This window comes from Syngnathus leptorhynchus, chromosome 8 (assembly GCF_054491065.1).
Source record: "Syngnathus leptorhynchus isolate UIUO chromosome 8, UIUO_Slep, whole genome shotgun sequence".
Lineage (NCBI taxonomy): Eukaryota > Metazoa > Chordata > Actinopteri > Syngnathiformes > Syngnathidae > Syngnathus > Syngnathus leptorhynchus.
Genome location: NC_141202.1, coordinates 12,883,895 through 12,910,267, shown reverse-complemented (window position 1 = coordinate 12,910,267; position 26,373 = coordinate 12,883,895). Strand labels below are relative to the sequence as shown.

Below are 26,373 nucleotides of genomic sequence, written 5' to 3'. Positions count from 1 at the left end.
GTCGGCCGGCGGGAACGAGTTGACCAAGCAGCGCAGCGTCACTCTGCGACCGAGCGAGGCCGCCGAGGGCCCCGCAATGGACACGTTATGTGGTCCGACTGCGCAAACAACAATAGCTTGCAAATGAAGCCTTTGAATTTTTAAATTCGCCTCATTGAAGCACATTTATTGATATGAAAATGACGATTACATACACGAGGAGCGCAGAAGCGAGGCCAGCCGACATACTCACAGTTGACGGTGAGGTTGAAAGCAGCTGTCAGAGCGCTGATGGGGTTGCTGACCTGACAGCGGTAGACGCCGCCGTCGTAGCTGCGAACGGGTTGGATGAAGACGGTCACGTTGTCCGGAGACAAGTTGACGGTGGGCCCGGCGAGGACGCGATGACCGTCCTTGGTCCACACTCGGGCGCTGACGGAGCCCGAGGCCTCACATGTGACGCTGGCGGAGTGCTGGTCTTCGATCAGGATACTCGTGGGACCCCGCACGGTAACCCCGGAGACCGGCACTGGCCAAAATAAAAAACAGATGTTCTTTCTGGGTCTGAGCCCCCTTTAGGCAGGAGGCATCTGTCCGAGGACCAACCCACCATACACGTTGAACACAACCGTGCCCTGTTTCAGACTTTCGCCTCGCGGTATGATGGCGACCACGTACTCCCCACTGTCAGCCGCCGTCAGCCTCCGGAGTTGCAGGCTGCCTGTGGTCCGGTTCAGGGTGATCCGCTCGCCATATCCGTCCCCCAGTAGGTCGTCGTCGATGGTGGAGGTGATAACGTTGGCGCCGTTGAAGGTCCAGCTGACAGAGAGGAAGGGGCGCTCCGGCGGCCGGAGGGTGGTGGTGAAGGTGATGCTGCCGGACACGGCGCCGCTCAACGGGCCTGGCGGGAGCAAGTTCTGGGCCGTGCACGTGCCTGACGAAAGCAGATTAGACCTTGACTCCAAACTAAATAAATAAATTGATAGATAGATATGAACTGTACTTCCCTGAACTGCAGAAAAGGAAAAAAGGAGAAGTGTACCTGCAACAACAAACAAGACAACGGAGGTGCTCCACTGCAGACTACTGTCCATGGCGACTTGACAAGTCTCAAATAAGAAGCGGCCCCTGTCTTCCCGTCTCTTTTATGCTCAACAAGCTCCCCCTTCTCTTAAAAAGGGAACACAAACGCTGGAATGTGTATGTGCTGCGTGCCACAACACACACACACAAAGACACACACACTCACACACATGCAGTTCATTGTGCACATTTAGCGCACTTTGCACCACACAATTTTTTTAAATTGAACCACAATTGATTTTGAATGACAAATGACAGAAAAGTTCCAAAAATAAGGAACTCAGTTTTGACGTCTGTCTGTCAATGTAATCACCTCCCAGGCGAACCCAAATTTGAAACCCTAACACTAGTTTTAAACTGCATTGAGACAAAACCCTAACATGAAATACCAATTTGAAACTCTAATTTATAACTCAAACTTGTAAACTTGATGCAAATTCCTAGTTTGAAATCCTATCTTGAGTCTTTAACTTAAAAGATTCATTTGAAACCCCGACCCTATATAATGAAAGCCAAAACCGACATTGAAATTCTCATTTCAAAACCAAATTTAAAATGAAACTTTTTTTTTTTTTATAACTACCGCTTAAACTATCAGAAGCTCAAGTAAAACAAAGCATTTTTGACAAAGTAGAAAACAACAATTATGCTCTAAACCTAAACAAAAATAACTGAAATTAAAGAACACTAAAGTCAAAACAAAATAAAAAGAAATGCTAATGAGAAATCCCGACTCAACCCGACACAGGACTTCAAGTGATTTTTTTTCTTCAGCTATGTTAGTCACTGATTACAAGATGACAGTGCGGCAGGTCGGCTTTGCGAGTGTTTATGTATCGCTTTTGAGTGAGTTGTGTTTGAGCAGCAGCAGTCAGCCGTCTTGTTCAGTTCCGCAACGCCAGGGCGATCAAAGCCTGCTTGGCCATTTCGAAAGGAATTACAGGCCAAGATGTCGTCAATGGAGCCATGTGAATTAGCGGTGCACAGCGAGGGGCGGTGAAACTGTGCTCGGAGTTGACCTTTTTACGGCAGGCGGATTCAAACAATGCATCTCTGTCAAGTGCAAATACACAGTGCCTCAACAGTTTCAGGGCCACACCTGCTTGGAGGGATTTTGGAGTCATTCCTACAATTGTCATATTCACTGCTTGTTTTGTGTTGTGTCATCTCGTTGCTTATGAAACATCTGTAGAGGACTGAAAATTTACCAATTTTGGCAGACACATTTATCTCGTGACCGAATGTGACTACCCTAATTCATTCAGTAGCGCCCCCTGTGAAGCCTCCTAAACCACCAATCCACACATTTCGAGCTTCCATTTTTCTCTGTCCAGTACTGAATAGTTTTTTCAAAACTTCACAATTTTTGACCCAAAATGAATATAACAGCAGCTAAGGTCTGAAATGAGGTCACCTCTTGTTAATATCGTGGAGTTATGCTGATGCGGTGGCCGCACAAGAAGAGCTGCAGGGCGGCCGCCTGTCACAAATCACAAAGTCCATTGATCTACGCACAACAAGGTTCATAAAAATAATTGCTATTCTGAGCTCATTGACAACACTCTGCATATTTTTCATTCAAGGAAACAAATATTCATGAATAATGTAATCATATTTATGAAACCAAAACAAATTTACACTAAGTGCATAAAGCTGCAAACTAACCAAAAGAATCATACTTAATAGCACCACGGTCATTAGATCTTTTTTATATGTCACGTTCCTCACCTGCTTTATGAACTTGAAGATAAGAACATGAAACCTAATAAAATTTTTATTGTCTACTTGTCTTTTCCATGCGATTGAAATGCAACTCGCGTACTGCGATTACATTTTATTGGTATGAGATAACCAGTGTACAATAATAGTTATTACAAATTCACTATATACACAAATGCAATATGTACTCAACAGCAAATGTGACGCATTGTCAAAAAATGTTACCTTTTTTGTACACACGCGTGCACAAATAATTGCACACATTCCTTCATAATAGTTGCTCATCCGCAATTTTAAAAATGAATAAACAATTGTCTATATTACTGAAATAAACAGAGACAACTACAAGAGCTCTAATTTCGTGCGGCATTGTGCATGTAGGTGGGTTTGACCCATCCATCCATCCATTTTCGGTACCGCTTTGTCCCCACGGGGGTTGCGGGAGTGCTGGAGCCTATCCCAGCGGTCATCAGGCAGTAGGCGGGGGACACCCTGAACCTGTTGCTAGCCAATTGCAGGGCACACAGAGACAAACAACCATCCGCATTCACACTCACACCTAGAGGCAACTTGGAAATTTCAATTGGCCTACCAAGCATGTTTTTGGGATGTGGGAGGAAACCGGAGTGCCCGGAGGAAACCCACGCGGGCTCGGGGAGAACATGCAAACTCCACACAGGGAGGGTTGGAGGTGGAACCGAACCGGCACCCTCCTAACTGTGAGGCGGACATGCTAACCAGTGCGCCACCGAGCCGCCTTGGGTTTGACCCGCTCTTGCTAATTTCACAGCTGAGCACAACCCGGCGGATCTGCGAGAGGGAGGCCTGAGCCGCTGAGGGCGTGGTCCACAGCTAACTTCCATCCCAGCCATGGCAGAAGCTAATCTGTGCCATGACGTGGACGTTTTGAGACCGAAGTAGGAATAGATAAACAAAATAATAGAGTTTTGTTTTCATGTGGGGGACTTAGTTGCGCTTCTTTTCTGCAGAAAACAAAGATACCAAAAATTTGTTATCAACAAATCCATTTTTGTATTTGGATGCTGACAAGAATTGTCAGACTCACCTTGAAAGGAAGCAGCAGACTAACGCTCGCTCTGAGTTCTAGCTGAGATCTTGTACATGTCTGATTGCTTCACCCTCATACTTTTTCTTCCTAGAATCCAGTCAAATTGGTCTTTATTGATAGAGTCTAAAAAATAGTTTTGACCAAATAAGACGAGAACTAACCTTTTTTGAGAGTTGGATATATGCTTCTGTGTCTGTCAAGTCAAATGAATATGTTATTGAAATATTTCCCACAAAGCCATTAGAAAGTTCATATTTTTTACTCCCTCTCTTCTGGATATGTGTAATAGTATGAGGAGGTTCACCTTTTCCTTCTTCTGAGACCATACAGGATCAAGCCGATCACCATGGCGACGACAACACAGCATCCAACTGCGACGGCGGCAGCAACCATGATAGACGTCCAGCAGTTGCAGTCGGACAAGTCTGGGGAAAAAAAGGATGTTCGGATGTTCGTGCAACAAATTGCACTACTTACAAATACATAACAATTCCAATAAAAATTATTATTTAATTTACTTTTTCCCCAGGCATGAGGAAAACAATTTACGAGACAGTTGTTGTTGAAAAAAGTTTTCTTTTGTCCGTTAGTCACATTCATCAAAATTCATTAAAATGATCACGAAATTGAAGAAAACAAGGCGATGTTTTCCTTTTCACTTATTTAACTTGCATACAAATTCAATTTGCGCCGCCACAGTGAACTTGGTTGCGCACGACGTACCCAAAACAGCCAACTGGTGGCTTCCACTGGCGCTCTGTCCGGTGACGGCATTCCGGGCTGTGCACACGTACTCGCCAGCATCCCAATGTTGGCTAGCAGCGATGACCAATGCAGCTGCGTGCACACCCGTGGGCTTTCCGCTCAAAAGCCAGGAGATGCTCGCCGTCGGGACGGATGAGGCGGAGCATAAAAGCATGGCGTGCTGTCCGACGAAGACGGAGTCCGGGCCCTCGATGGTCAGGCTGTCTGGTCCATCTGACAAAACAAATATACAAAATAATAGGTCGTAATTTCGGCAACCACAACAACAACAAAAAACAGAGCACCATCCTGTGGTCATCTTGCTTCATCCTAATGCTAAATAGCATCTATGTCGCAGTATTACAACATGACAGCAGTCACAGTCTTATTATTTATCTGTTGCAAAGAACGACTAATATCAGTATCGTATTGACAAGCTGAGAGTGTGTGTGAGTCTCCGCCTTAAACTCACACTGAATGAAAAGATGCAGTGGGCGGCTCAGTGCCGCACTGACGCCGTTGGACACGTTGACGCTGAACGGTCCTTGGTCGTAGCGGGTCACGTTCACTACGGTGAGCGTCGAGCCTCCATCACTGAGGTGAACTCTATGACTGGCCGAGACCTCTGAGCTGCCGTTCAACCACAGGAAGGAAAGTCCCGACCCAGCAGTCGAGCAGGACATGGTCGCTGAGCTGAACTCAAACATGACTGTGAGGTTTGAGGTAAGGCTCACGTTGGAAACCGGTGCTGCGGACGATTACAACAACAACTTTTAGCTCGCATTGTGGACCAGGCTGAGGGGCCCTGATCTGGCATAGCCTAACTTACTTTGTATAACGATTGCCGACGGCTTTGTTGTTTGATATTTCTCAGTTTTGTTGTTAAAAGCCCGGCAGCTGTAGTTCCCGCTTTGGTTCTCCTGAACCTTCTGCAGATTGAGCACCGCGCCGACCTGGGACAGCAGATCTCCATTGAAGAACCACTCAAACAGGGCAGGAGGTCTGGATGCAGCTGAGCAGGACAGGCTGAGGTTGGATCCTCTCACAAAGTATTCCCCGGAGGGACAGAGCTGGAAAAAAATGCTCTCTGGTCCATCTGTGGTGAAACAACCCCCAAAAAAATTAATTCCAACCACCAATGAATGTCCAAAAATGTCGTTTGACTCACAGCTGATGGCGAGTTTGAGCGGCGTGCTGGTGGCGCTGCTGAAGTTATTGAAGACATGACATGTGTAGGGACCCTCGTCATAGCGGCTCACGTTCGAGATGGTGAGGACGGCGCCTTTGCCGCCGATCTGGACTCGGTCGCCGGCCACCAGCTCAGAGCTACCGTTGCGCCAAACAAAGGTTGGGAACGATCCGGTCGAGGAGCACGAGAGCCTGATGGGGCTGCTCAGCTCTTCCATGTCCGTGCTGCTGGCCATAATCACCACGTTTGAGATTTCTGCTATAAGAATAATAAAAGAAAACCATTTAAAGAGGACAATCAGCCGCATCACTTCCGCGACACGAATCGCCTTGGTTTAAAACATTTTCATCCAACTTACATCTTTTCACCGAAATAGCCACGGGCTCCGATGTTAGATTCTTCATAGTTTTGTCATTAAAGGCCTGACAGCTGTAGTTTCCACTCTGATGCAAATGAACGTTCATCAGCTTGAGTTTCGATCCAGCCTGGGACAAAAGCACTCCATTGCGGAACCAGATAAATTTTGGTGGAGGCCCCGAGTGCACTGAGCAGATGAGGTCCACGTCCGAACCTTCGTCGTAGTTGTCTTGGGATGGCCGGTTCGTCAGGTTAATATTCTCCGGTCCAACTATCGGGGGAAAAGCGCATCACTGATAAGCAAGGTGATAGTCAAGTCAATGTTTTTTTTAGAGCACAGACAATAAATAAATAGTGACAACAGGACAACGGTGGGGCGGAAGAAAAGGAAGAAAACAACGGCCAAAGCAACAACTGATGAAAATGAGGTTTGTGGCTCACAGTAGACCGACAGGACCACCGGATCACTGGTGCTGTTGCTGATGGTGTTGAACACGTGACACCAAAACGGGCCCTGATCGTAGCGGGTCATGTTGACGACGGTGAGCTTGGCGCCTCCGTCCGTGAGCCGAACTCTCTCGCCTTCCGTAACCTCGACGCTGCCATTCAGCCAGCGGAAGGAGGGCGAGGTCCCAGCCGAGGAGCACGACAGACTTACGGGTCCGCTGAATTCAAACATTTCTGTGGCGTTGGTCTTGATCTCCACCCTAGAAACTGGTGCTGTTGACAATGCAGAAAACTCAAGACTCCATTTCTGTGGAAATCAGAACCTCAATAAACCCATTTTGATCGAGCACATACCAATTATAGTTATAGCCGAGCGGCGTGTTTTGGATTTCATTGTTTTGTTGTTGAAGGCTTGACAGCGGTACTTCCCGCTCTGACTGTCCAGAACATTCTGCAGTCTAAGCTCAGGTCCTGAAGCGGCCAACGGGTTTCCATCCAAGGACCACTGGAACACTGCAGGAGGTCGAGATCCAACAGAGCAGGACAGGTTGATGTTGGAGCCTTCCAAGTGGTATTTCAGTGACGGGTATGTGGTCAGCTGGATGTTTTCCGGGCCATCTGCAGAGGGACAAAAAAAAAGAGGCTCATTATGAAGCTCGGCAATGGGGCTGAGAAGTAACACCGGAAACAATCAGAACAATGAGCTCACAGCTGATGTAGAGCTGGACCGGATCACTGGTGCCATTACTGATCACGTTGAACACGTGACACTTGAACGGTCCTTGGTCGTAGCGGGTCACATGACTTAAGGTGAGCTTGGAGCCGCCGGCGGTGATCTGAACTCTGCCCCCGGCCTTCATCGGTGAGCTGTCATTCAGCCAGCGGAATGAGAGTCCGGAACCGACGGCGACGGAGCAGGACATGCTGAGCGGACGGTTGGACTCCAACAGGTCTGTGCCACTTGCAACCAAGACCACGCCGGAGATCCGTTCTGTGAATAAAAACTGTAAATGGCTGGACGAATAAATATGAACACAAGCACGTACCGTGTACTTCCACTTTGCAGTTCCCACTCTGATGAGCCCCAGCGGCCGGGACGATGGTGACCCTAAAATTTCCGGTGTCCCTCACACTCACGTTCCTCAGCTCCAGAGATCCCGTGTGGCGGAGGAGGGTGATCCTGTCCCGGTACTCGGGCGCCGTGATGTTGGCAAAGCTCGTGGAGGATATGACGTTGCTAGTGGCACCGTGCATGTCCGTCACGCTCCAGGTGATCACCAGGAAGGGTTCTGCTGGCGGAGGCACCGTGGTGGCCAGCGTCAGCGTTTCGCCGGCGACCGCCACCAGCCTGTCGGTGGGTAGCACACCAGCCGCGGAGCTCGAGCCTGACCAGCGCAAAAGATGGGATTTGAATCACTTTTGAAACCATTATGAGAATGACGTACGTATTCATAAAATATTTACCAACAATTGCAATTCACATAAAAAACTATCTATCCATCATTGTCTGTACCACTTGTCCCCACAGTGGTCGCGGGCACGCTGGAGCCTATCCAGTTGCCAGCCAATCGTCGGGCACATAGAGACGAACAACCATCCGCACCGCACTCACACCTATGGGCAATTGCTCAATTGATTGCTCAATCGGCCTGCCAAGCATTTTTTGGGGGGATGTGGGAGGAAACAGGAGTTCCCACGGAAAATCCACACAGGCACAGGAAGAACATGCAAACTCCACACAGGGAGGGCCAGAGGTGGAATTGAACCCGTAACCTCTGAACGATGAGGCAGACATGCTAACCAGTGCGCCACACCGTGCTGCCTCATAAAAAACTAACACATATAAAATACTGCAGCTTTATTTCATTGTTACAATTATTCACAATACTAACAATAACAATGATTAGAACAATTGTGTATTCGTAATCAATTACAGTACATAGTACATTTAACATATATAATTAATTCCTATTTGAAATGTGAAACAATCCAATGATCACAGCATATATTTCATTTCAAAATGATAAACATCAGAATGTATTCAAAATGTAAAATTGTCAAAACTTCCTTACAATAACCTTTTGACAGTTCATTTAACAACAAGATGTATTTGATTTTTAAAAGATCGACATGTCAATATTCATAATTGGTGAGTGTGCGAGGGCTGACCTGAGAGGGCTCCCAGCAACATCAGAAGCAGCACGCGTGTGGCCATCGCTGCAGGCTTCAGACATCGATTAGCGATTGCAGAGACGTTGCAGCGCACTTAAGGCACCACTTAGGGGGGAGGAGCCTCAACCTACTTGAACCTTGGCTGACTTCAATGCTTTGGCACAATTATTTTTTTTGTCCTAAAATTGAACTTTTCACTTTCTTAATACTATGAGGTATTCTGGTGCATATCAGGAAAAAAGTTCAATTCAAAAAGTGAAACTCCTATGGATACATATTTAATGTATTGAGATGCGGCTGATGTGTCATGACCAATCAATTGTTTAGCAAAAAAAAGAAGTTTTTCGAGTTGAAGTTTTTATATTCCACTCAGTGGAATTGATGTGCAAAGTCGTGAACCATTTCTGCGAGAAAGGCGTGAACACGATTGGCGCCGTATTAGTCCTTCTTGATAAACGCATGCAACAACAACAAACCTTGATACTCGCCACATGACCTTTGATAAACGTTTATGGCGTGACCATCCCGATAAGGAGTTATCACAAAGCCATCAGAATAGCCATGATAACACTTTGGATGGACGCCGGAGAATAAAAGAATAAAGTGAAGATCAAATGGAAGGTCAAATGAGGTTGAGCTTGAATATGCAGAAATGAGACAAAGAAATTAGCTTTCACGGCTGTCAAAATGAAGCAAAATGAAGAAGTATATGTCAGGAAAAACTACATAGGATGTCACAAGTCCTCATGTATCTTTTATTATGATGTCGGACAGCACTTTTACAAACAGCCAAATAACATTGGAGGAGGGACAAGCTTTGAATGGAGGTACAACAAACACATTCAGAGAAAACATCTTTTAGAGCAACCGGAAGCCAAGTGACGTCAGGACAGCGCAAACCAGCACGGACATTCGGAGGGGAACGGCCGAGTCTGCGCGGGAAGAGAAACACATTACTCACTTGCCATTTGCACACGTTTTTCCAAGTGGCGCTTGATCGTCTTTTGCTAAGCCGCGCCCCAAAGAAGGCGAGCTGACCACTGGCATTTGAAAGAACTTTCCAATGCTTTGTTGGCTCTTTCAAAGGCAATTACAGTTTAACAATGAGTCACAAGTGGCCCTTTGCGAAATCTTTATTTTTGGTTGCACATGCTTAAGCAGTGGAAAAGTGACACCATTGTGAGCGTTTTATTCATGTGCAATTGATGTACGTACATGCGAAAATTAAGAAAATGCAATAAAGGTAATGAGGGAGGGAGGTTGGATGGATGGATGGATGGATGGATGGATGGATGGATGGATGGATGGATGGATGGATGGATGGATGGATGGATGGATGGATGGATGGATGATTTGTGGGTGTATGGGTGGATGGATGGATGATTGGGTGTATGGATGGATGGATGGATGGATGGATGGATGGATGGATGGATGGATGGATGGATGGATGGATGGATGGATGGATGGATGGATGGATGGATGGATGGATGGATGGATGGATGGTGATGTGATCACAGCGCATTACAACTTCCCCACAAAGAAATTGGATCATATTTCACTCGGAGAGCAGCCGCCATGTTGGTTGAGAAACTTCATTTTAACCAAGGGGCGAGGGTTGTTATCGAAAGGTGAAGAATGCTGAACTCAAATACCCTGCAATGTGTGTTCCGCCGAGACCTGCAAGCCGGTGATTTCGTTGTGCGCCGTGCAGGTGTACGTCCCCAGGTGGCGATTCTGCATCTCCTCTATGTCATACTGGGGACCAGACGCAACCGTGCGCTTGAACTTCCAGGTGAACTTGGCCTTGGGCAGTGAGTCAGCCGAGCAGAGCAACGTGACGCTCTCCTCGAGTTCTGCGCCAACCGGGTCTTGATCGATAAAGGGTTGGTCAGGCCCGTCTAAGCAGAAAGGACGAAGAGGAGGTATTTCTTTAGGTCAGTGACGCCCAACATGAGACTGTCGGGTGTGCTGCGGCAAATGTATGACTTGGTCTGACATGCGTCGGCGTACTTACAGAAGACTTTGAGCTTGCATTTGGCAGTGGCAAAGCTGATGGCATTGCTGACGTTACACAGGAAGACGCCGGTGTCCTGCCTGTCCACGGGGCTGACGGAGAGCACTCGGCCGTCGTCGTGGAAGACAAACCTGCCGCCGGGGAGCAGCGGTTTGCCTTTTCTCATCCACGCTCGGTGGGTCACCCCACCTTCAGCGTCGCACGTCAAATTGAGGGAGCTTTTCCCTTCAATCAAGTTTTCCGTGGGACAGGCCATAACGGGCACAGACACCACACCTGAGCACGGAAAGGAATCAAACAGTGATGGGATACTTGAAAGGGGGCGTGGCATGGTAAATGTGACTTTCAAATTGCTTGGATACAAATACTTAATACAAATAATACAAATACAAAAGTCTTGGGGGTCTTTGAAGTAAAACTTTAGTTTTGCTGGCTATTGAAATGTGTTAAATTGTGAATCCATCACATAATACTACCCTTAGACTAAAATACGATTTAAATAACTGATAGAATTGATTAGAAAGATGATTGTAAAAAGTAAGCGAGTAAGGGGACATCCACGGCTCGTGTTACTCACTTAGCACGTTAAGTCGAACACGCCCTTGAATGGGCTGGGCGGCATGAGGCACCATGAGCACCTCATATTCTCCGCTGTCCTCCTCCGTCAAGTTTGCGAGCACCAGAGCGCCGGTGGTTTTATCCAGGGTGACCCTGCCCTTGTAGCCTTCTCCCACCACGTCCACACTGGTGGAGGTGATCACGCTGATGGTCGCGTTGAAGCTCCAAGTCAGAGCCAGAAAGGGTTCCGATGTCGGCGTCAGGGATGTCGCGAAGGTCACGCTCTGTCCAGGTGTCCCGCGGAGCCAGTCGACTGGGATGATCCCGGCTCCGTGGCAAAGACCTGCAAAAAGGATCGGTGCGCTTAGCGTACTGGACACATGGCGGCCCGCCGATCCACTCGTCGTCCCGACTGACTTACTGACCCGAGGAGAGCAACACAAAGACAGCCGCCCGGCAAAACATATCAACCACCGTCGCCTTTGATTCTATCTGCTCCTCTTCAATTGTTGTCTGCACAGTTTGAGCAGCAATAGAAAGAGTGCCTTGGAGATTATCTGCAATCAAGAAGACATATCATAAGTTGGATACTCAGCACGCTTAATTATTACCACCATTAAGTTACATAAGCAATACAATGCTTCATAATGTAGCCCAACATCTGACGAGGATTTATAAGTGAGATATCAAATGCTGAAGGACCTTTGGAATTATTGCTACATGGCGAGAATTTGATGACATCTTTACATCAAGCAATTCACAGAATTTAACAGTGACCAAACGTATTTCAGTGGATCTGAGATTCATACAAAAATTTCTAAATTCATGCTATCTTAATATGTCTCCCTCCAGAAGCATATTCTTCGAATTCCAAATTTGAAACAAAACAAACTACAAGAAACCTTTTTCTTGTGATAAATGACAAATGGTGCCACGCATGTTGTTCCTGTGGCTGCAGGAAACGACAAAGGTGATTTTAATATTTCAAGGAAATTTTGTGTCGTATCCACGTTAGCAAAATCCTTCAAGTGAAAATTCTTCCTGGGCCACCTGGCTGTGCCTTTGTGTTGACTTCCAGCACAAACACTAGAGGGCGACGCAATGCCGCATTGAAGATGAGCCGCGCAGCTTCCCTATTAGCGCTGATGGACTGTGGCCCAGCACGCAGGTAGTTTACCACTTGTTCCTACTTGAACATGTCAAATGGAGCTGGTGGACGAGCTCAATGCGACATTCTCTGCTATACAACTTACAAAAAGACGAAATGGGCGCACTAGCAGTGTTTTGCATCGTCTGGGCGACTTTCACAGGTAAGCTGAGCACTCATCTGGTTGACCTAAAAATGCCTAGTCGGTGTTTGTTAAACGATGTAACGGTGCCAACGTGGAAGAAGAACATGTTTTGGAACGCAATTGTATTATGAGTCGTCTCAAACATTGCTTTGTAGATTGAGCATGCCTGTCAAAGGGCAACAAACTAAGTCTGGCCATAAACCTCATGATAGGGCACTTAAGATGCACCTGGACAAATATTTGTAGACTACACAACAATTTGAAGTTTAAACTTTGACCAGATATTTTATCTCATTGAGTGAGTTTTATTTTTTAATCCGAAACCGTCATGTAGGTTTGACCGCAGGATCTGGTGTGTTGCCCGACGGGCCTCTGACCGCAGCCGTGGGAGGCTCTGTGATGTTTAACACCACGGTGGCGGCCATGCCGACGCCGTTCCCGATTGTCTTGTGGACGTTTATCAATGGCAGCGATGAAATACCCGTGATAACGGCCACGTCTCAAAACAAAACTGGCCCCGGGTACCACGGCAGGATCACTCTCTTCATACAGACTGGGTCCCTGAAGCTCAGCAAGCTGGCTCTCCATGACAGCGGAAAATACAGTCTCTCCATGCTAACAGAGAGCGGCGACCAAATCACGGGATCCACCACACTGCAGACGCTTGGTGAGCAGATGTTTTTTGGCGTGTTGGATGTGATATGAGCGTGGTGGTGTGACAAAGTTTCAAAATAAGAGCATCGATTTCTGTCGAATAAAAAGGTTCTGCTTTGTCATCAAGTGAGAGGAGGCCCTTGATTTCGACAGAAGTATTTTATCGCCTGTTTGTCTGTAGCCAATTATAAATCTCTCTTAATTCTAAGCAGAATTAGCCCTCTTCATGAAAAATCAGTTTGCTAAATGTTGCATTGTGACGTCATCGTGAAACAGTGTCGTCCATAACCACCGGCATGATTTCTAAATATGTACAGAGCCAGTGTCCAATGTCATTGTGACGGTCAACAGCACAGACCTGCTGGAATTCAACAGCACCCTTCGTCTGTCCTGCTCTTCGTTGGGATCGTCCGTCTCCTTCCATTGGCTGAATAACAGTGCTGAGATCTCAGTGAGCGACAGAATTCATCTCATCGACGAAGGCGCGGCACTCATCATCGCTCCCGTGACCCGCTACGACCAGAGGTCGTTCCAATGTCGCGTGTCCAACGCTGTCAGTGAAGATGCCAGCCATTTGGTGCATCTTTCCGTCAGCTGTGAGGGCCACTCCACTGGAAACATTTCACCCACCAAAACATAAGATATACCTGCACAACCTGGTGGTCTTTCTTCTTCTTTGAATTTCCTAGCAGACTGGATGCCCTACGCTGCCTCTCACAGGCCAGTCTTGGTACTGCACGATTTAGTTTGCGAAATCCACCCATCCATCTTCTTCCGCTTATCCGGGGTCGGGTCGCGGGGGCAGCAGCTTTAAGAGGGACTCCCAGACTTACCTCTCCTCATCCAGCTCATCCCGGGGGATCCCAAGGCGTTCCCAGGCCAGCTGAGAGACATTGTCTCTCCAGAGCATCCTGGGTCGTCCCCAGGGTCTCCTACCGGTGGGACATGCCCGGAACACCTCCCCAGGGAGGCGTCCAGGAGGCATCCTGATGAGATGCCCGAGCCACCTCATCTGGCTCCTCTCAACGCAGAGGAGCAGCGGCTCTACTTCGAGTCTCTCCCGGATGACCGAGCTTCTCACCCTATCTCTAAGGGAGAGCCCGGACACCCTGCGGAGGAAACTCATTTCGGCCGCTTGTATCCTGGATCTCATTCTTTCGGTCAAGACCCATAGCTCGTGACCATAGATGAGGGTAGGAGCGTCGATCAACCGGTAAATCGAGAGCTTTGCCATTTGGCTCAGCTCTCTCTTCACCACGAGGTCAAGCCTCGGATTCAGGAGGAGCAGTGTGGCTTTCGTCCTGGCCATGGAACAGTGGACCAGCTCTACACCCTCGGCAGGATCCTCGAGGGTGCATGGAAGTTCGCCCAACCAGTCCACATGTGTTTTGTGGACTTGGAGAAGGCGTTCGACCGTGTCTCTTGGGAGGTTCTGTGGAGGGTGGTTTGGGAGTACGGGGTGCCGAGCCAACTGATAAGGGCAGTTCGGTCCCTGTATCACCGATGCCAGAGTTTGGTCCGCATTTCCGGCAGTAAGTCTGATTCGTTCCCAGTGTGGGATGGACTCCGCCAAGGCTGCCCTTTGTCACCAATTTTGTTCATAATTTTTATGGACAGAATTTCTAGGCACAGCCGAGGCGTTGAGGGGGTCCGGTTTGGGGAGCAGCATCGCGTCTCTGCTTTTTGCAGATGACGTGGTGCTGTTGGCTTCTTCAGGCCGTGATCTCCAGCTCTCACCGGAGCGGTTTGCAGCCGAGTTTGAAGCGGTCGGGATGAGGGTCAGCACCTCCAAATCCGAGTCCATGGTCCTCGGTCGGATAAGGGTGGAATGCCCTCTCCGGATCGGGGATGAGATCCTGCCCCAAGTGTAGGAGTTCAAGTATCTCGGTTTGCAAAATGTCGATAAGAATTTATTTTCTTTGAGGTGTGTAGGGTCGCAGAGAAATTACTTAAATGTTACAATTTGCTACACATGTAGCTCGCTTTAATAGATTGTGCAGCTGTACCAAATGTTGTGGTCGGTGAATGTATGACCTTTTAACTAACGGATGTTTCCAAATTTACCATGTGTACATTGCAGATGGCCCGGATGATACACATCTCGTTATTTCGCCATGGAAAGAATACGTCGCAGAAGGGTCGAATGTCGATCTTTCCTGCTCAGCCAACTCCAGCCCAGTCGCCATCTTTACCTGGTTTGTGAATGGGAAGAATCTGTCGGTCGCGGGATCAGATTTCTCGCTGGTGAACGTCCAGCAGCATAACAGTGGAAAGTACAGGTGCCGGTCCTTTAACAAGAAGACTCTGAGACACAAAGACTCTCAGCAATGGCCGATTCATGTGCTAAGTAAGGGCAACTGCACTATTTAATAGGTTCCTATACATATACTATGCATTCAAATTTTGCGTTCAACAGAGAAAATTTCCGGTGCCTCTGTCACGCTGTCAACGAGTCGCCCAGTTGAGGGAATGGAGCTGAATATGACATGCGACGCCGCTGGGTCGGTCTTCTTCAGAGAGTGGACCAAGGGCGGCTCGGCGCTGATCCCGGATGAGCGTGTGACGCTCCACGATAAGAACAGAACCGTGTCTTTCCGGATCGCCACCAGATCGGATAGCACTTCATATTCCTGTCGGATTATAAACCCCATCGACGAGGAGGAAGTGACGTTGGGCATGCTTGTTAACTGTAAGTAATCAAAATCTACAAAGTACAATCCGCCCAATTTATAAAATTGGTTGTTAGTTTGCGGCTGACAGGTTTTAACCCAATTGTACAAACCTCTCTAACTTCAAACATTGCCGTGTTTGGCAGATGGGCCTGACCCTGTCCAAATCACGGGACCGAGCCAAATCATCGTGAAAGAGACTTTAACCTTAAGCTGCTCTGCGGCATCCGTCCCAGCCGCCACCTACATGTGGACAGCACTGAACAGCACAGCAGTGCTACATAATTCTTCAACCTTTGTCAAATACAATGTCAACTTTTCCGACAGCGGAATCTACGTTTGTAGCGCCACCAACAGTATTACTGGCAAAAGCATGTCGGCGAGCCACAGGTTGGATGTGACAGGCAAGTAGAAGCACTGATGGATAAAATGTGCCTTGGAGCATGCAGCGGCATCGTGACAGATATCTGCTGGGATACATTCACAGATGAAACTGCGTGTTCGGCTGGTTGCATCGCCGGCATTGTGCTGGCGTGTTTAGTCATCTGCGTAGCAGTTGCTGGGGGTGCCTACGCCTTCTACATTCAACGGTATGTTCTTGGGATTGTCCAAAATTCTGAACAAGCCTCTCTAAGAAAATGTTGGAGCCAATACCAGTCAAAATAAGCATTCTTTGACAACTGAATGAGATATTATCCTCACGTTGATCTACGGTATGACAATGTCACATTACAGGAACAAGACAAAGAATCGCCTCGACAGAGACATCTCAAACAGGACAGGTAAGTGTGACACGGAAACGATTCGATCCAAACAGAGCTTTTCTTTAGGTTTTGTATTCACTCACATTCCACTCAACGTAATGCTGTTGTTGACAGAGATATGTCCGTGTCTCGGATTGAAATTTCTTGCAGGAGGAATAGGCCAAGACAACACAGAAGAACCCCAAAATCAGGTACTTGAAATTCAGTTGGTCCGGACCGACAGACATCTGAAACATCCTCTAAGAATGTACTTTTATTTAATCATTAAAACTTCTGTATGTTCCGTTCCAACGATACTACGACATATCCGCCGGTGTGGGACAAAAAAAACAACTTTACGACTTTGATTGTTGGCTTATGAGTCTGGGTTCATGTTTGTTGGGTTTGTCTCTCGTTGTAACTCATTGGACTTTGAACCGGGAAAAAGATACACCGTTAACAGTGGTATGGAAACGGGAAGTTGCGTTATTTGTGCTTGTGTTTATTTAGGGAAGTGCTCCTCTTAGTTATTTCTTGATGCTCTCCATCTTTCAACCAGGAGTTAAACTATGCCGACGTGACTATTCTGCACGAAAAGGGCAGCGGCAAAGGTCAGTTGGAGCTCCAGGCCAGCCAGACCGAATACGCCGAGGTCCGAGTGAACAACGCACCTCCTTCCTACAACGCCCACCTGCAGCGGATGAAGAGGCGAGCCCCTCAGCCACTAGAAGCCCGCCCTCAGGTTCACAGCAACGAGTCGTGTCATGGAAGCGGGGAGCTGTCAACAGTCTGACGTGTGCTCACACTTCCTTCATGGCACGCAAATAATGCTGAGTGTTTGCGTAGTCATTACGTGTGTGTGTTAATCATTGATCAGTTGACTGTCACAAAACACAACAATGGTTGATTAGATTTATCGACTTAATTTGATTTGTCTACACAAGCGCGAATTGGCCAACTATGGCCCACGGGCAGTCTTGTCATTTCTGTAATGTATATGCCCCCCCCCCCCCCCCCCAAGTTTATGAATGTATCCATCTGACCAAAGTGAATCTCTAAATATTGTTTGAAAGACTTCAAAAGTGCAACGTGGACTAAGAGCTTCACGTGAACGTCTCTCAAAGGGGCAAATAAATAGTTCTTCTTGTGGGTTGCTTCCATAAACATTTATTTTTTTACAATCTTCACATTGTTTAAAAGTTGGTAATGTTATCTAGTGAGGAACCTATATATGACCTTCAGATACTGCAGGTGCAACACAAGACGAGCAGAAACTTGTTAATATCATCCTTTAAAAGCTGACATATAAAAATTGTTTGAACTGCAATGTCAGTGGATGTGTGATGAGAAAGTCGTCTGACCTCTTATTGTGGCCATGTGTTCAGGTAATATGACGTGTTGTCATCCCTATCGTTCTTCCTTTCACTTCGCCAACTTTTTTATTCATCACTGAAAGGGGGATCCTTCCATCTGTGGTCCCTTCTCAAGGTTTCTCATTTTTCCCCTGGTAGGGGTTTTTGAGTTTTTCCTTGCCCTTTTGGGAGCCCAAGATCAGGGGATGCTTTGAGAATAATTGTCAATTGATTGTCTATGTGAAGCCCTTTGAGACTGCTTGTGATTTAGGGCTATACAAATAAACTTGACTTGACTTGAATCACTGCGGTACAATAATTTAAAAAACGACGCTACACAAACTAAGCTGGAATTTTATCGTCAAATTTTGTCAGGTTCTGACATTTTCGGGTTAACAAGACCAAGTGACTATTTCAAGGAACGCTATTGGTTAATCACCGTGATTTATTCTGATGAGTACAAACACTTTGGGAAAAATACCGATTTGTTTGTTTACCGTGCAAACTGATAACGATTACCTTCAGGTACTCTTGGTACTAACCTTTATAAACAGAATGTGGTGAAACTATAGGCAACCTCCCGCAAAGTACACAAGGAACTAGTTGTTGCATAATTCGAATTCCAAGATATTTTAGTGCAGTAGAATTGTTGCAATAAATCCAAAGTGCAAAGTACATCCAGCATTGCAAAGATGAACCAGAAAAAAATGTGTTTTAATGTCTTTCAAAATGTCTTTTAAAAATGACATTGGTGTAAAATGTCCCTCTGTGAAATTGGTTGGCAGACAAGTGTTATGAATATTTCTCTTAACGATTGTTAGGGGCTCAACGTCTGTTTAGCGCTTCAAGCTGTTGTAGCGCTCCCTGGTATATGTTTCTATTGCGACATCCGGCTGACTTTGGTTTCCCGTCATTGCGCACCTCTGAGAAAAATCCGATCATGTTGCCCCATATTCTATAGTTTATTGTGGAAATGAAGGTGTGGCCAATCGTCGAGTAGAGTTTCGTAGCTTACAAAAGACTTCACAAACTCTACAACCTCAACTTGTCCACACAGGGAGAAGATGGTCGCCGTATACGTCGTTTTGCTGCTGCTGGTACTGAATGGTAAGAAAACATCTTCACCCCCGAAAATGTATACATTGTAACATTGATATTTACTGTGGCTCGGTGAGTTTTTTAATCTTATTATTTAGAATTAATGTTTTTTTTCAGCTTTAATAGTATTGCATAGTATATTATTATCCATCCATTTTCTGAACCGCTTAGTCCCCGCGGGGGTCGTGGGCGTGCTGGACCCTATCCCAGCCGTCATCGGGCAGTAGGCGGGAGACACCCTGAACTGGTTGCCAGCCAATCGCAGGGCACACAGAGACGAACAACCGCAGTGCTCCTAACTGTGAGGCGGACGTGCTACCCAGTGCGTTATTATTTATTTATTTATTTATTTATTTATTTATTTATTTATTTATTTATTTATTTATTATCAAGGAGGCACGGTGCCGCACTGGTTAGCACATCAGCCTCACATTTCAGAGGGTGTGGATTCGACTCAACCTCTGGCCCTCCCTGTGTGGAGTTTGCATGTTCTCCCCATGCCTGCGTGGGTTTTCTCCGGGCACTATGGTTTCCTCCCACATCTTAAAAACATGCCTTATTGAGCACTCCCAATTGCCCGTAGGTGAGTGCGAGTGCAGAAAGTTTTTTTGTCTCTGTGTGCCCTGCGATTGGCCAGCAACTGGTTCAGGGCGTCCCCCGCCTACTCCCCGATGACTGCTGGGATAGGCTAAGGTAGGCAAGGATAGGGATAGGCTCCACAGTGCCCGCGACCCCCGTGTGGACAAGCGGTACAGAAAATGGATGGGTTATTATCAAGTCTAACAGGCCTCTCCATCTTTTATCCCCATCATGCAGGTGGACCAGTATCAGGCTTCAAATTGCAAATTGGTTGGAGTGGTAGAGTGAGCGCCGGGTCCAGCACCACATTCACATGTTCGTCCAACTGCTTGGCAAACTGCACCTACTCCTGGTCTCTGTTCAACCTCCGGTTCAAGGGGAACACGCTCACTTGGACGCCGGATGGACTGCACCCGTCGGTGACGCTGCAGTGCACCGTGCAAAACAATAGAGGAGATTCCAGCACCACCAAGACCATTTTGGAAATTAAAAGTAATTGCAGTACAGCATGTATAATGCCACTCCCACAAGCATACCTATACCAACCATACATATTACATTTGCAGATCCAGTGTCAGTGCAAGTCAGTCCACCAGGTGCTGTTCCGTCTCTGAACCGGCCCATGGACCTCGTCTGCCACATTAATGGACTCCCACCTACCACCCTCTCAGCGTTGCCCGTGGTCTGGTACAAAGATGGGCAGAAGGTGGTGTGGCGAGATCATATGCACCTGCTCCACAACACTACACTCCATTTTGACTCACTGCTGCCATCTGATGCTGGATTCTACATGTGTGAGACCATGATGAAGCAGACTCGGGTTTTCAGTCTGGGCTACCTGCTAAGCGGTAAGTACATTGAGAGCCCGAAGTCTTTATAGCCATCGTTTCATTTTTTAATCTTCTTTTTTGGCAGATGATGCTGAGTGGAACGTCAGCATCAGCGGTCCCGACAAGGTGTATGCGGGACAAATGTGCTCATTCACCTGCTTGATGAAGTGCACCTTGAACGTGGACTGCACCGTGAGGTGGCCGTTCGAGGGCAGTTTCCCCCTGGGAAGTTACTTTTCTGTGCATGAAAACCAGCTCTGGTGGATTCCCACTGTGCCGGGAACCTTCCAAAATTTCACCTGCCTTGTGGAGAATGTCGCAGCGGGACGCTCGGCCAAGGCTACCAAGATGGTGGAAGTAAAAGGTAGCAGCTGCTGGCCATTGGTTGTGAATTAGTGTTACGCGAGCTCAGATATTGTTCAACTGAGGGGAATCATAATTTTATTTCTTCTCCTCTGCAGGTATTCCTCTCTCTGGATCCATACAGCTCACCGGATTGTCCACTTTGATTTTCGGCCTGGCTCTACTATCAATGACTTTCTAATAACTCACAGAACTACTTTTATATTGATAGTTGTCTTCTTACATTCACTCATTCTCTATATCATGAAATAATTTATGAACAGTGGAAAGATTGTAGAACATTGACTTCTTAAACTTAACACTATAATTTCCTCGAGTGTAAAGAATTCAACAGTGTACATCATAATGTACATTTTCCAAGCATGCTTGCTTTGGCCACCGGGGGGCAGTATAACACAGTCATGCACACACAAAAGAACAGCGCTTCTACTTGTTCAGTAAATCACTCAGTATGGTACTGTAATATGAGCCACTTTTCATTGGGGGTAAAAATAATTTGCCTGTTAGTATTGCTATATTATTTGTCTACATGTGTCAAAAAGTGTATCGATGCACATAAACACAGGATAAAGTTCTGCCTTGCGAGTGAAAAGGACTGCATGGATTTCGCGACCCCACGACCACCGCAGTTTTGGCGCACTTCCGCAAATAGGAGCTACCTATTGGTCGTCATGGCAACAAAAGCCGGACTGGCCATTGGCCCAACAGCGTATGGGTCGAGATGCGGGCTGGCTCATTTGCATTGAATTGGCTTACGCTTTACGATTGGCATGACTGATGGCGTACGTTGCCGATAAAGCGTCCGATCACCAGCCAGTGTGGATGTAGGTTTGTTTGCCTGGATGACAACCTTTGACCGGTTCGTGTTATTGATTCACCCGAAGCTAAATGGAAGCCATTGTGATGTACATCGGAAAATCTCAATGACCATCCTTCCCCTCTCTGACTCATATTTTTTGTACACATAATAAATAGAAGTGTGTGAATCACACAGAGTAAACATGAGTGACAAAGGTCTCCGGTGTGTTTTGACGCATTATTGGGCCCCTCACATCTTGCTGTATTTGCTTTTAGATTATCTACCCCTGTCTTGTATGGATATCGTAAGTCAGACAATCATTATGTTACTCTTACATGATCATAACCAAAACATTGCTAAGTGTTGTAACTATTTGAAAACTAAAGCTCAAATGAAGTAGCCTTCTCAAAAATGTGCTTTTATATACAAATGTTTATGATTGTGTCGTGCACATAATAGTAGGCCTCACCCACACGGGATTTTAAAACAGCAAACAATGAGAAAGACCCGGCAGCAGGAGCAAATTACAACACGGGAACCAATGTCAAGAACAGTCCATCGTGTCTCCTTTTCTGAGATTTACACACAAAATTTTCAATTACAATAACATCCAAATCAAAGAGCCATTTCTTTGTTCCCTCATTTGGCCAAACGACTTCTTCCTGGTGTAGCGCAAAACTGAAACAGGTCACCTATCGATTGCATGTCTGCCAAAGTTTTTCAACAATAATGACAAGAAGCTTGCGTCTTAATTGGACCTGCACGGAAAAGGCCATAGAACCTTGAACAAACAGCCCCCTTCAGTCTCGCTGCACACAACATAGCCCTTGTCATCATTTGTCATGCGTAGAACTTCACCCAAGATGGCAAACAAAGATGGAATACAGAAGCCACCTGCAGATAAGAAGTAGCATATTTGAGGAGATGGGGGTGGACGTATATAACGATGGCAGAACAGAGGTGGTGGTCGACACCTCAAAATGGAGAGAGGACAGGTTGCTGTGCTGCTGCTGCTGCTTTCAATACAAGGTGATCCTGAAGTGGTTATTGTGCAGTGGTTCGGGTTGAGCATTCTTTTTCTTCACGCCCACCAGGACTTTCGGCTATGCAGGTCCTCCCGTCCTCCAACCCGGCGGCGGCCGGGGACACCCTGACGCTCTCGCTCTGGCCAGCTGCCGACCTAAAGGGTGGTAGCTGGGCGGTGGGCGACTCCCTCATCCTGACCTGGCTCGGGGACCAGCAGGCAGTTTTCCCTAACCACAGCGGCAGGGCGGCGGTGAACGTCCGCACAGCCACCCTGACCCTCAGCTCACTCACCTTGGAGGACTCGGGAGTGTACGCCGTGCTCAGCAGCGATCCCCCGCTAAGGGCCAACGCCTCCATTACGGTGCTGGGTGAGACGCTGTATCGTGGATTATTTTACAGAACGACAAATGCGAGCAGAGTCAGTTTATTTGCCATTTGTGGAAAACCACATTGGAAAAGAGTTTGCGAGAGCTAAAAAAATACACATAAGACAAGAACAATAGACAACCAATAAGCAGATAAATAGACAATCAATAGACAGATACGATAGAATAAAAAGGACCATTTGCCCCCATGGATAGGCTGACAGTCACATAAGAAAAATACAGTTCATATTAAAAAAAAAAATGCTTACTAGAAAAGTGCAAGGTGCCCGCCACTGGCACCTGCAGGAGCATAATACAAGCAAAACAAAATAAAAAAAAAATAATTGTGCAGCTTTAGTTTGTTAAGGCTGCGCACAGCCCTAGGGAAGAAACTGTTTGCATGCCTAGAGGTAGAGAATTTTATTGCACAATACCGCCTGCCTGACAGAAGAAGAACAAAAAAAGCAGAGGCAGGATGAGTGGGGTCATTTAAGATAACAGAGGCATGGGATATTCTAAGCCTGGACCTGTAAGTGATTTCCGGATCTGGCAGCTCAGTACCAATGATCTTACGAGCAAGACAGACAATTCTTCTCAGACATTTCTGATTGCGTACGGTCAGATTTCCAAACCACACTGCAAGTGAGGAGGTGAGAACACTACCGATAACACAATCATAAAAATGTGATCAAATCTGGCAGTTAGATGTGAATTCCTTAAGTTTACGCAGAACAAAAAAAAGCTGTTGAAGAGATTTTTTAACAATGATGTTGGTGTTAAGATGTCAGCTGAGATCACTGGTGATAGTGACACCAAGAAATTTAAAATTACTCACCATCTCGACCTCTTCACTATTAATAGTGAGAGGGAGATGGGACACCTTATTCCTACAAAAGTCAAACACAATTTCTTTTGTTTTGGAGGCATTTAAAATCAAATTATTGTTCTCACTCCGCTTGATTAAGTTCTCTACCTCTAGTCCATAGTTTGATTCGTCATCTGAATGTATTAGCCCAGGGATGGGATTATCTTCAGCGTATTTTACAATCAGATTATTCTGGAAAGAGGCAATGCAGTCATATGTACATAAAGAAAACAAAGAATTAAGGATACAGCCTTGTGGCGAGCCAGTACTTAAGACACATTTGTCAGACACACAGTCCCCAATTCTAACCCTTTGAGCTCTCAATGTTAGAAAATTAAAAATCCACTCACACACAGCATCACACAAACCGAGACGCTGGAGTTTGCAGATGTTAGAAGTCATTCACCAATTTTTGTTTGCTTTGACTTCTGAGATGCGAGCACTGTATGGTGCCAGGCAACTCAGTACCAACAACTTTCCATCGTAAGATGTCCCTAAGCAAGATTGACATACATAAGAACTTCAAGTATTTCAATGTTTGGATTGACAACCAGGAAACTGAGTTGGGGTTTTTTTTGGGGGGGGGGTTGAGTCGGTGAAAGCTTGTGTATATGTGTTTTGGCTCAGCTGAGACTTTCTGTCGCTACGCATAATGGCATCAGCTCCTGTCTGACTTGTCCTGTGTCATTACGCTCTATTTGGAGCATCATAATCATCATCATCATGAGCCAAATTCTCAAACATGGTAAACTAGACTTTCCCAGGAACTAAAGAGAAGATCCGCCAGCTTTTACACCGAGCTCAAGTGAATGAAAATAAGGCCCTTTATGTTTGATAGGTTCTTCTTTTCCAAACACTAAGACAGCGTACAGTAAAAAAAAGAGAAAATCTCTATTGTCCATTTGTGTCCTGCCCAGAGCCAGTTTTGAACGTGACACTGGGGCCCAACCAAAGCCGCCCGCTGGAGTCGTCCGCAGTGGCGCTGACCTGCTCCGTCTCCTCGGGATCCTTGCCATCTTTCCTGTGGTTCAACGGAAGCTCGGAGGTGACGGCCCACCACAGGGTAGCGCTCTCCAACGGGAATTCAACTCTGACCATCCTTAACGTGAGTCGCTACGACGGAGGCCCCTTTAGGTGCTTTGCGTTCAACCCCGTCAGCAATGGCACCAGCGAGCCATTCGTCTTCACCGTCATCTGTAAGCGACACCCTTTAAACGTAAACCATGAAAGCGAACGCAGGCAGCTTTAAAATTCTTCTCCGCAGACGGCCCGGACAACGTGGCTTTGACAGTCAACGAGCAGCACCCCGCCGCTTCCTTTGCGAGAGGAAGTAACCTGACCTTACGCTGCTCGGCCCAGTCCTGTCCGCCGGCTCTACTCCACTGGGCTTTCGAGGGCCGCTTTCTAAACGCCACGGGCCCGTCGTTGGAACTTGTCCACGTCAACCAGGGGCAGAGCGGCCCTTATTCCTGTCTGGCCTTCAACAATGAGACCAACAGGAGCAGCAACATCACTGAAGACATCCTCATAACTAGTAAGAGTCATATTGGACATGTATGTACATGTGCTCCTCTGGTGGCCCATGAAAGAATTGCTGAATTAAAGTTTTTACTTTTTATTTTTAAGGCGCTAAAAGCATTCTGCATTTGGTGCCCATAATGTGTGCTTTGTCTCAGAGTCCCACGCGATATCGTTGAAGCCACACGTGTGGCTCCTTCCCGTGATGCCGTGGTTTGGATGCCTCCTGTCCGACGTGTGACCTCACCGATTACAAAATGTAACGATCTAGCAGTTTAAGCTTTGCTTAACTATACATTCAATGTCAGGGAGACAATCTCCCGTGATGCTGTGGTTCAGATGCCTCCTGTCCGACGTGTGACCTCACCAATTACAAAATGTAACGATCTAGCAGTTTAAGCTTTGCTTAACTATACATTCAACGTCAGGGACACAATCTGATCCATGATTCAGGACCTGCTTCCTCCTATCATGTAATAATGATTATGCCTCCCCGGTTCTTATTGGCTCAAGTTATGTTGTTGAGACATTTCAAAGGGTGTTTGTCCCAGGGGTGTCAAGTGGCCTGGCAAAGACACTATGGTGCTGTACAAGCAAAGGAGGAGAATACTGAAACAATGACTGCTTGTCTGTTCACAGATGCTGGCGGCCCCCGAAGAAGCACATATGTGCACGCATGTACAATATCTGTGTGAATCTGCAGTGTCCAAACTTCAAATACAATTTGAGACGGCCATCTTTGTCATTTTTTTCCGTGACATTGGCTGCTAATAGATAATGCTACAAATATGTCACCAACAAGGGTGGGCAAACTACATTTTTTGACTCAATTTGCAGGCGGTTTATTGAAAGTTCTTGACAAAAATAAAAGCTGGAGGAATTATATCTT

The 26,373-nt window shown here is 46.6% G+C and overlaps 5 protein-coding genes across 5 annotated transcripts; 3 read left to right on the top strand and 2 right to left on the bottom strand.

The window, feature by feature from the left end:
- Positions 1-38: 38 nt before the first annotated feature.
- Positions 39-8,802, bottom strand: LOC147053773 (cell adhesion molecule CEACAM5-like). The gene is made up of 15 exons (XM_085918277.1): positions 8,757-8,802; positions 7,634-7,972; positions 7,297-7,578; positions 6,942-7,205; positions 6,582-6,860; positions 6,142-6,411; positions 5,763-6,041; positions 5,424-5,690; positions 5,067-5,342; positions 4,574-4,828; positions 4,155-4,275; positions 4,012-4,043; positions 590-880; positions 195-508; positions 39-98 (listed from the first exon to the last, which is right to left on the bottom strand). The coding sequence occupies exons 1-15, from the start codon at positions 8,800-8,802 to the stop codon at positions 39-41; spliced, it is 3,375 nt and encodes a 1,124-aa protein (XP_085774403.1).
- A 725-nt stretch (positions 8,803-9,527) lies between these two features.
- On the bottom strand, positions 9,528-11,850 carry LOC147053772 (cell adhesion molecule CEACAM20-like). The gene is made up of 5 exons (XM_085919038.1): positions 11,757-11,850; positions 11,351-11,674; positions 10,774-11,049; positions 10,412-10,657; positions 9,528-9,691 (listed from the first exon to the last, which is right to left on the bottom strand). Exons 1-5 carry the CDS (start codon positions 11,794-11,796, stop codon positions 9,618-9,620), a joined length of 960 nt encoding a protein of 319 aa, XP_085775164.1. The 5' UTR covers positions 11,797-11,850; the 3' UTR covers positions 9,528-9,617.
- Positions 11,851-12,501: 651 nt separating this feature from the next.
- On the top strand, positions 12,502-17,756 carry LOC147053771 (cell adhesion molecule CEACAM20-like). Its single transcript, XM_085917526.1, has 10 exons — positions 12,502-12,641; positions 12,958-13,290; positions 13,595-13,873; positions 15,358-15,624; positions 15,694-15,966; positions 16,093-16,350; positions 16,434-16,536; positions 16,682-16,728; positions 16,861-16,901; positions 17,249-17,756. Exons 1-10 carry the CDS (start codon positions 12,557-12,559, stop codon positions 17,480-17,482), a joined length of 1,920 nt encoding a protein of 639 aa, XP_085773652.1. The 5' UTR covers positions 12,502-12,556; the 3' UTR covers positions 17,483-17,756.
- A 1,349-nt stretch (positions 17,757-19,105) lies between these two features.
- Positions 19,106-21,102, top strand: LOC147053770 (uncharacterized). The gene is made up of 5 exons (XM_085917532.1): positions 19,106-19,148; positions 19,956-20,210; positions 20,285-20,566; positions 20,634-20,912; positions 21,010-21,102. The coding sequence occupies exons 1-5, from the start codon at positions 19,106-19,108 to the stop codon at positions 21,090-21,092; spliced, it is 942 nt and encodes a 313-aa protein (XP_085773658.1). The 3' UTR covers positions 21,093-21,102.
- Positions 21,103-22,690: 1,588 nt separating this feature from the next.
- On the top strand, positions 22,691-25,725 carry LOC147053769 (cell adhesion molecule CEACAM1-like). Its single transcript, XM_085917531.1, has 5 exons — positions 22,691-22,739; positions 22,805-23,104; positions 24,884-25,162; positions 25,231-25,500; positions 25,643-25,725. The coding sequence occupies exons 1-5, from the start codon at positions 22,691-22,693 to the stop codon at positions 25,723-25,725; spliced, it is 981 nt and encodes a 326-aa protein (XP_085773657.1).
- The last annotated feature ends 648 nt before the right edge of the window (positions 25,726-26,373 follow it).

Bases quoted from the DNA above. Each gene is read 5' to 3' on its own strand.
- LOC147053773 (XM_085918277.1), bottom strand. From the start codon at position 8,802: ATGGCCACACGCGTGCTGCTTCTGATGTTGCTGGGAGCCCTCTCAG. The intron at 6,861-6,941 runs GTATGTGCTCGA...CATTGTCAACAG, and splicing joins CTCGGCTATAACTATAATTG to CACCAGTTTCTAGGGTGGAG. The intron at 99-194 runs GTATGTAATCGT...TTGTTTGCGCAG, and splicing joins CTCGCTTCTGCGCTCCTCGT to TCGGACCACATAACGTGTCC.
- LOC147053772 (XM_085919038.1), bottom strand. From the start codon at position 11,796: ATGTTTTGCCGGGCGGCTGTCTTTGTGTTGCTCTCCTCGG. The intron at 11,675-11,756 runs GTCAGTAAGTCA...TCCTTTTTGCAG, and splicing joins CTTTGTGTTGCTCTCCTCGG to GTCTTTGCCACGGAGCCGGG. The intron at 10,658-10,773 runs GTAAGTACGCCG...CTTTCTGCTTAG, and splicing joins ATGCAAGCTCAAAGTCTTCT to ACGGGCCTGACCAACCCTTT.
- LOC147053771 (XM_085917526.1), top strand. From the start codon at position 12,557: ATGCGACATTCTCTGCTATACAACTTACAAAAAGACGAAATGGGCGCA. The intron at 12,642-12,957 runs GTAAGCTGAGCA...ACCGTCATGTAG, and splicing joins CGTCTGGGCGACTTTCACAG to GTTTGACCGCAGGATCTGGT. The intron at 16,902-17,248 runs GTACTTGAAATT...TCTTTCAACCAG, and splicing joins CAGAAGAACCCCAAAATCAG to GAGTTAAACTATGCCGACGT.
- LOC147053770 (XM_085917532.1), top strand. From the start codon at position 19,106: ATGGTCGCCGTATACGTCGTTTTGCTGCTGCTGGTACTGAATG. The intron at 20,211-20,284 runs GTAATTGCAGTA...TTACATTTGCAG, and splicing joins GACCATTTTGGAAATTAAAA to ATCCAGTGTCAGTGCAAGTC. The intron at 20,913-21,009 runs GTAGCAGCTGCT...TCTCCTCTGCAG, and splicing joins CAAGATGGTGGAAGTAAAAG to GTATTCCTCTCTCTGGATCC.
- LOC147053769 (XM_085917531.1), top strand. From the start codon at position 22,691: ATGGAGAGAGGACAGGTTGCTGTGCTGCTGCTGCTGCTTTCAATACAA. The intron at 25,163-25,230 runs GTAAGCGACACC...TCTTCTCCGCAG, and splicing joins ATTCGTCTTCACCGTCATCT to ACGGCCCGGACAACGTGGCT. The intron at 25,501-25,642 runs GTAAGAGTCATA...GCTTTGTCTCAG, and splicing joins TGAAGACATCCTCATAACTA to AGTCCCACGCGATATCGTTG.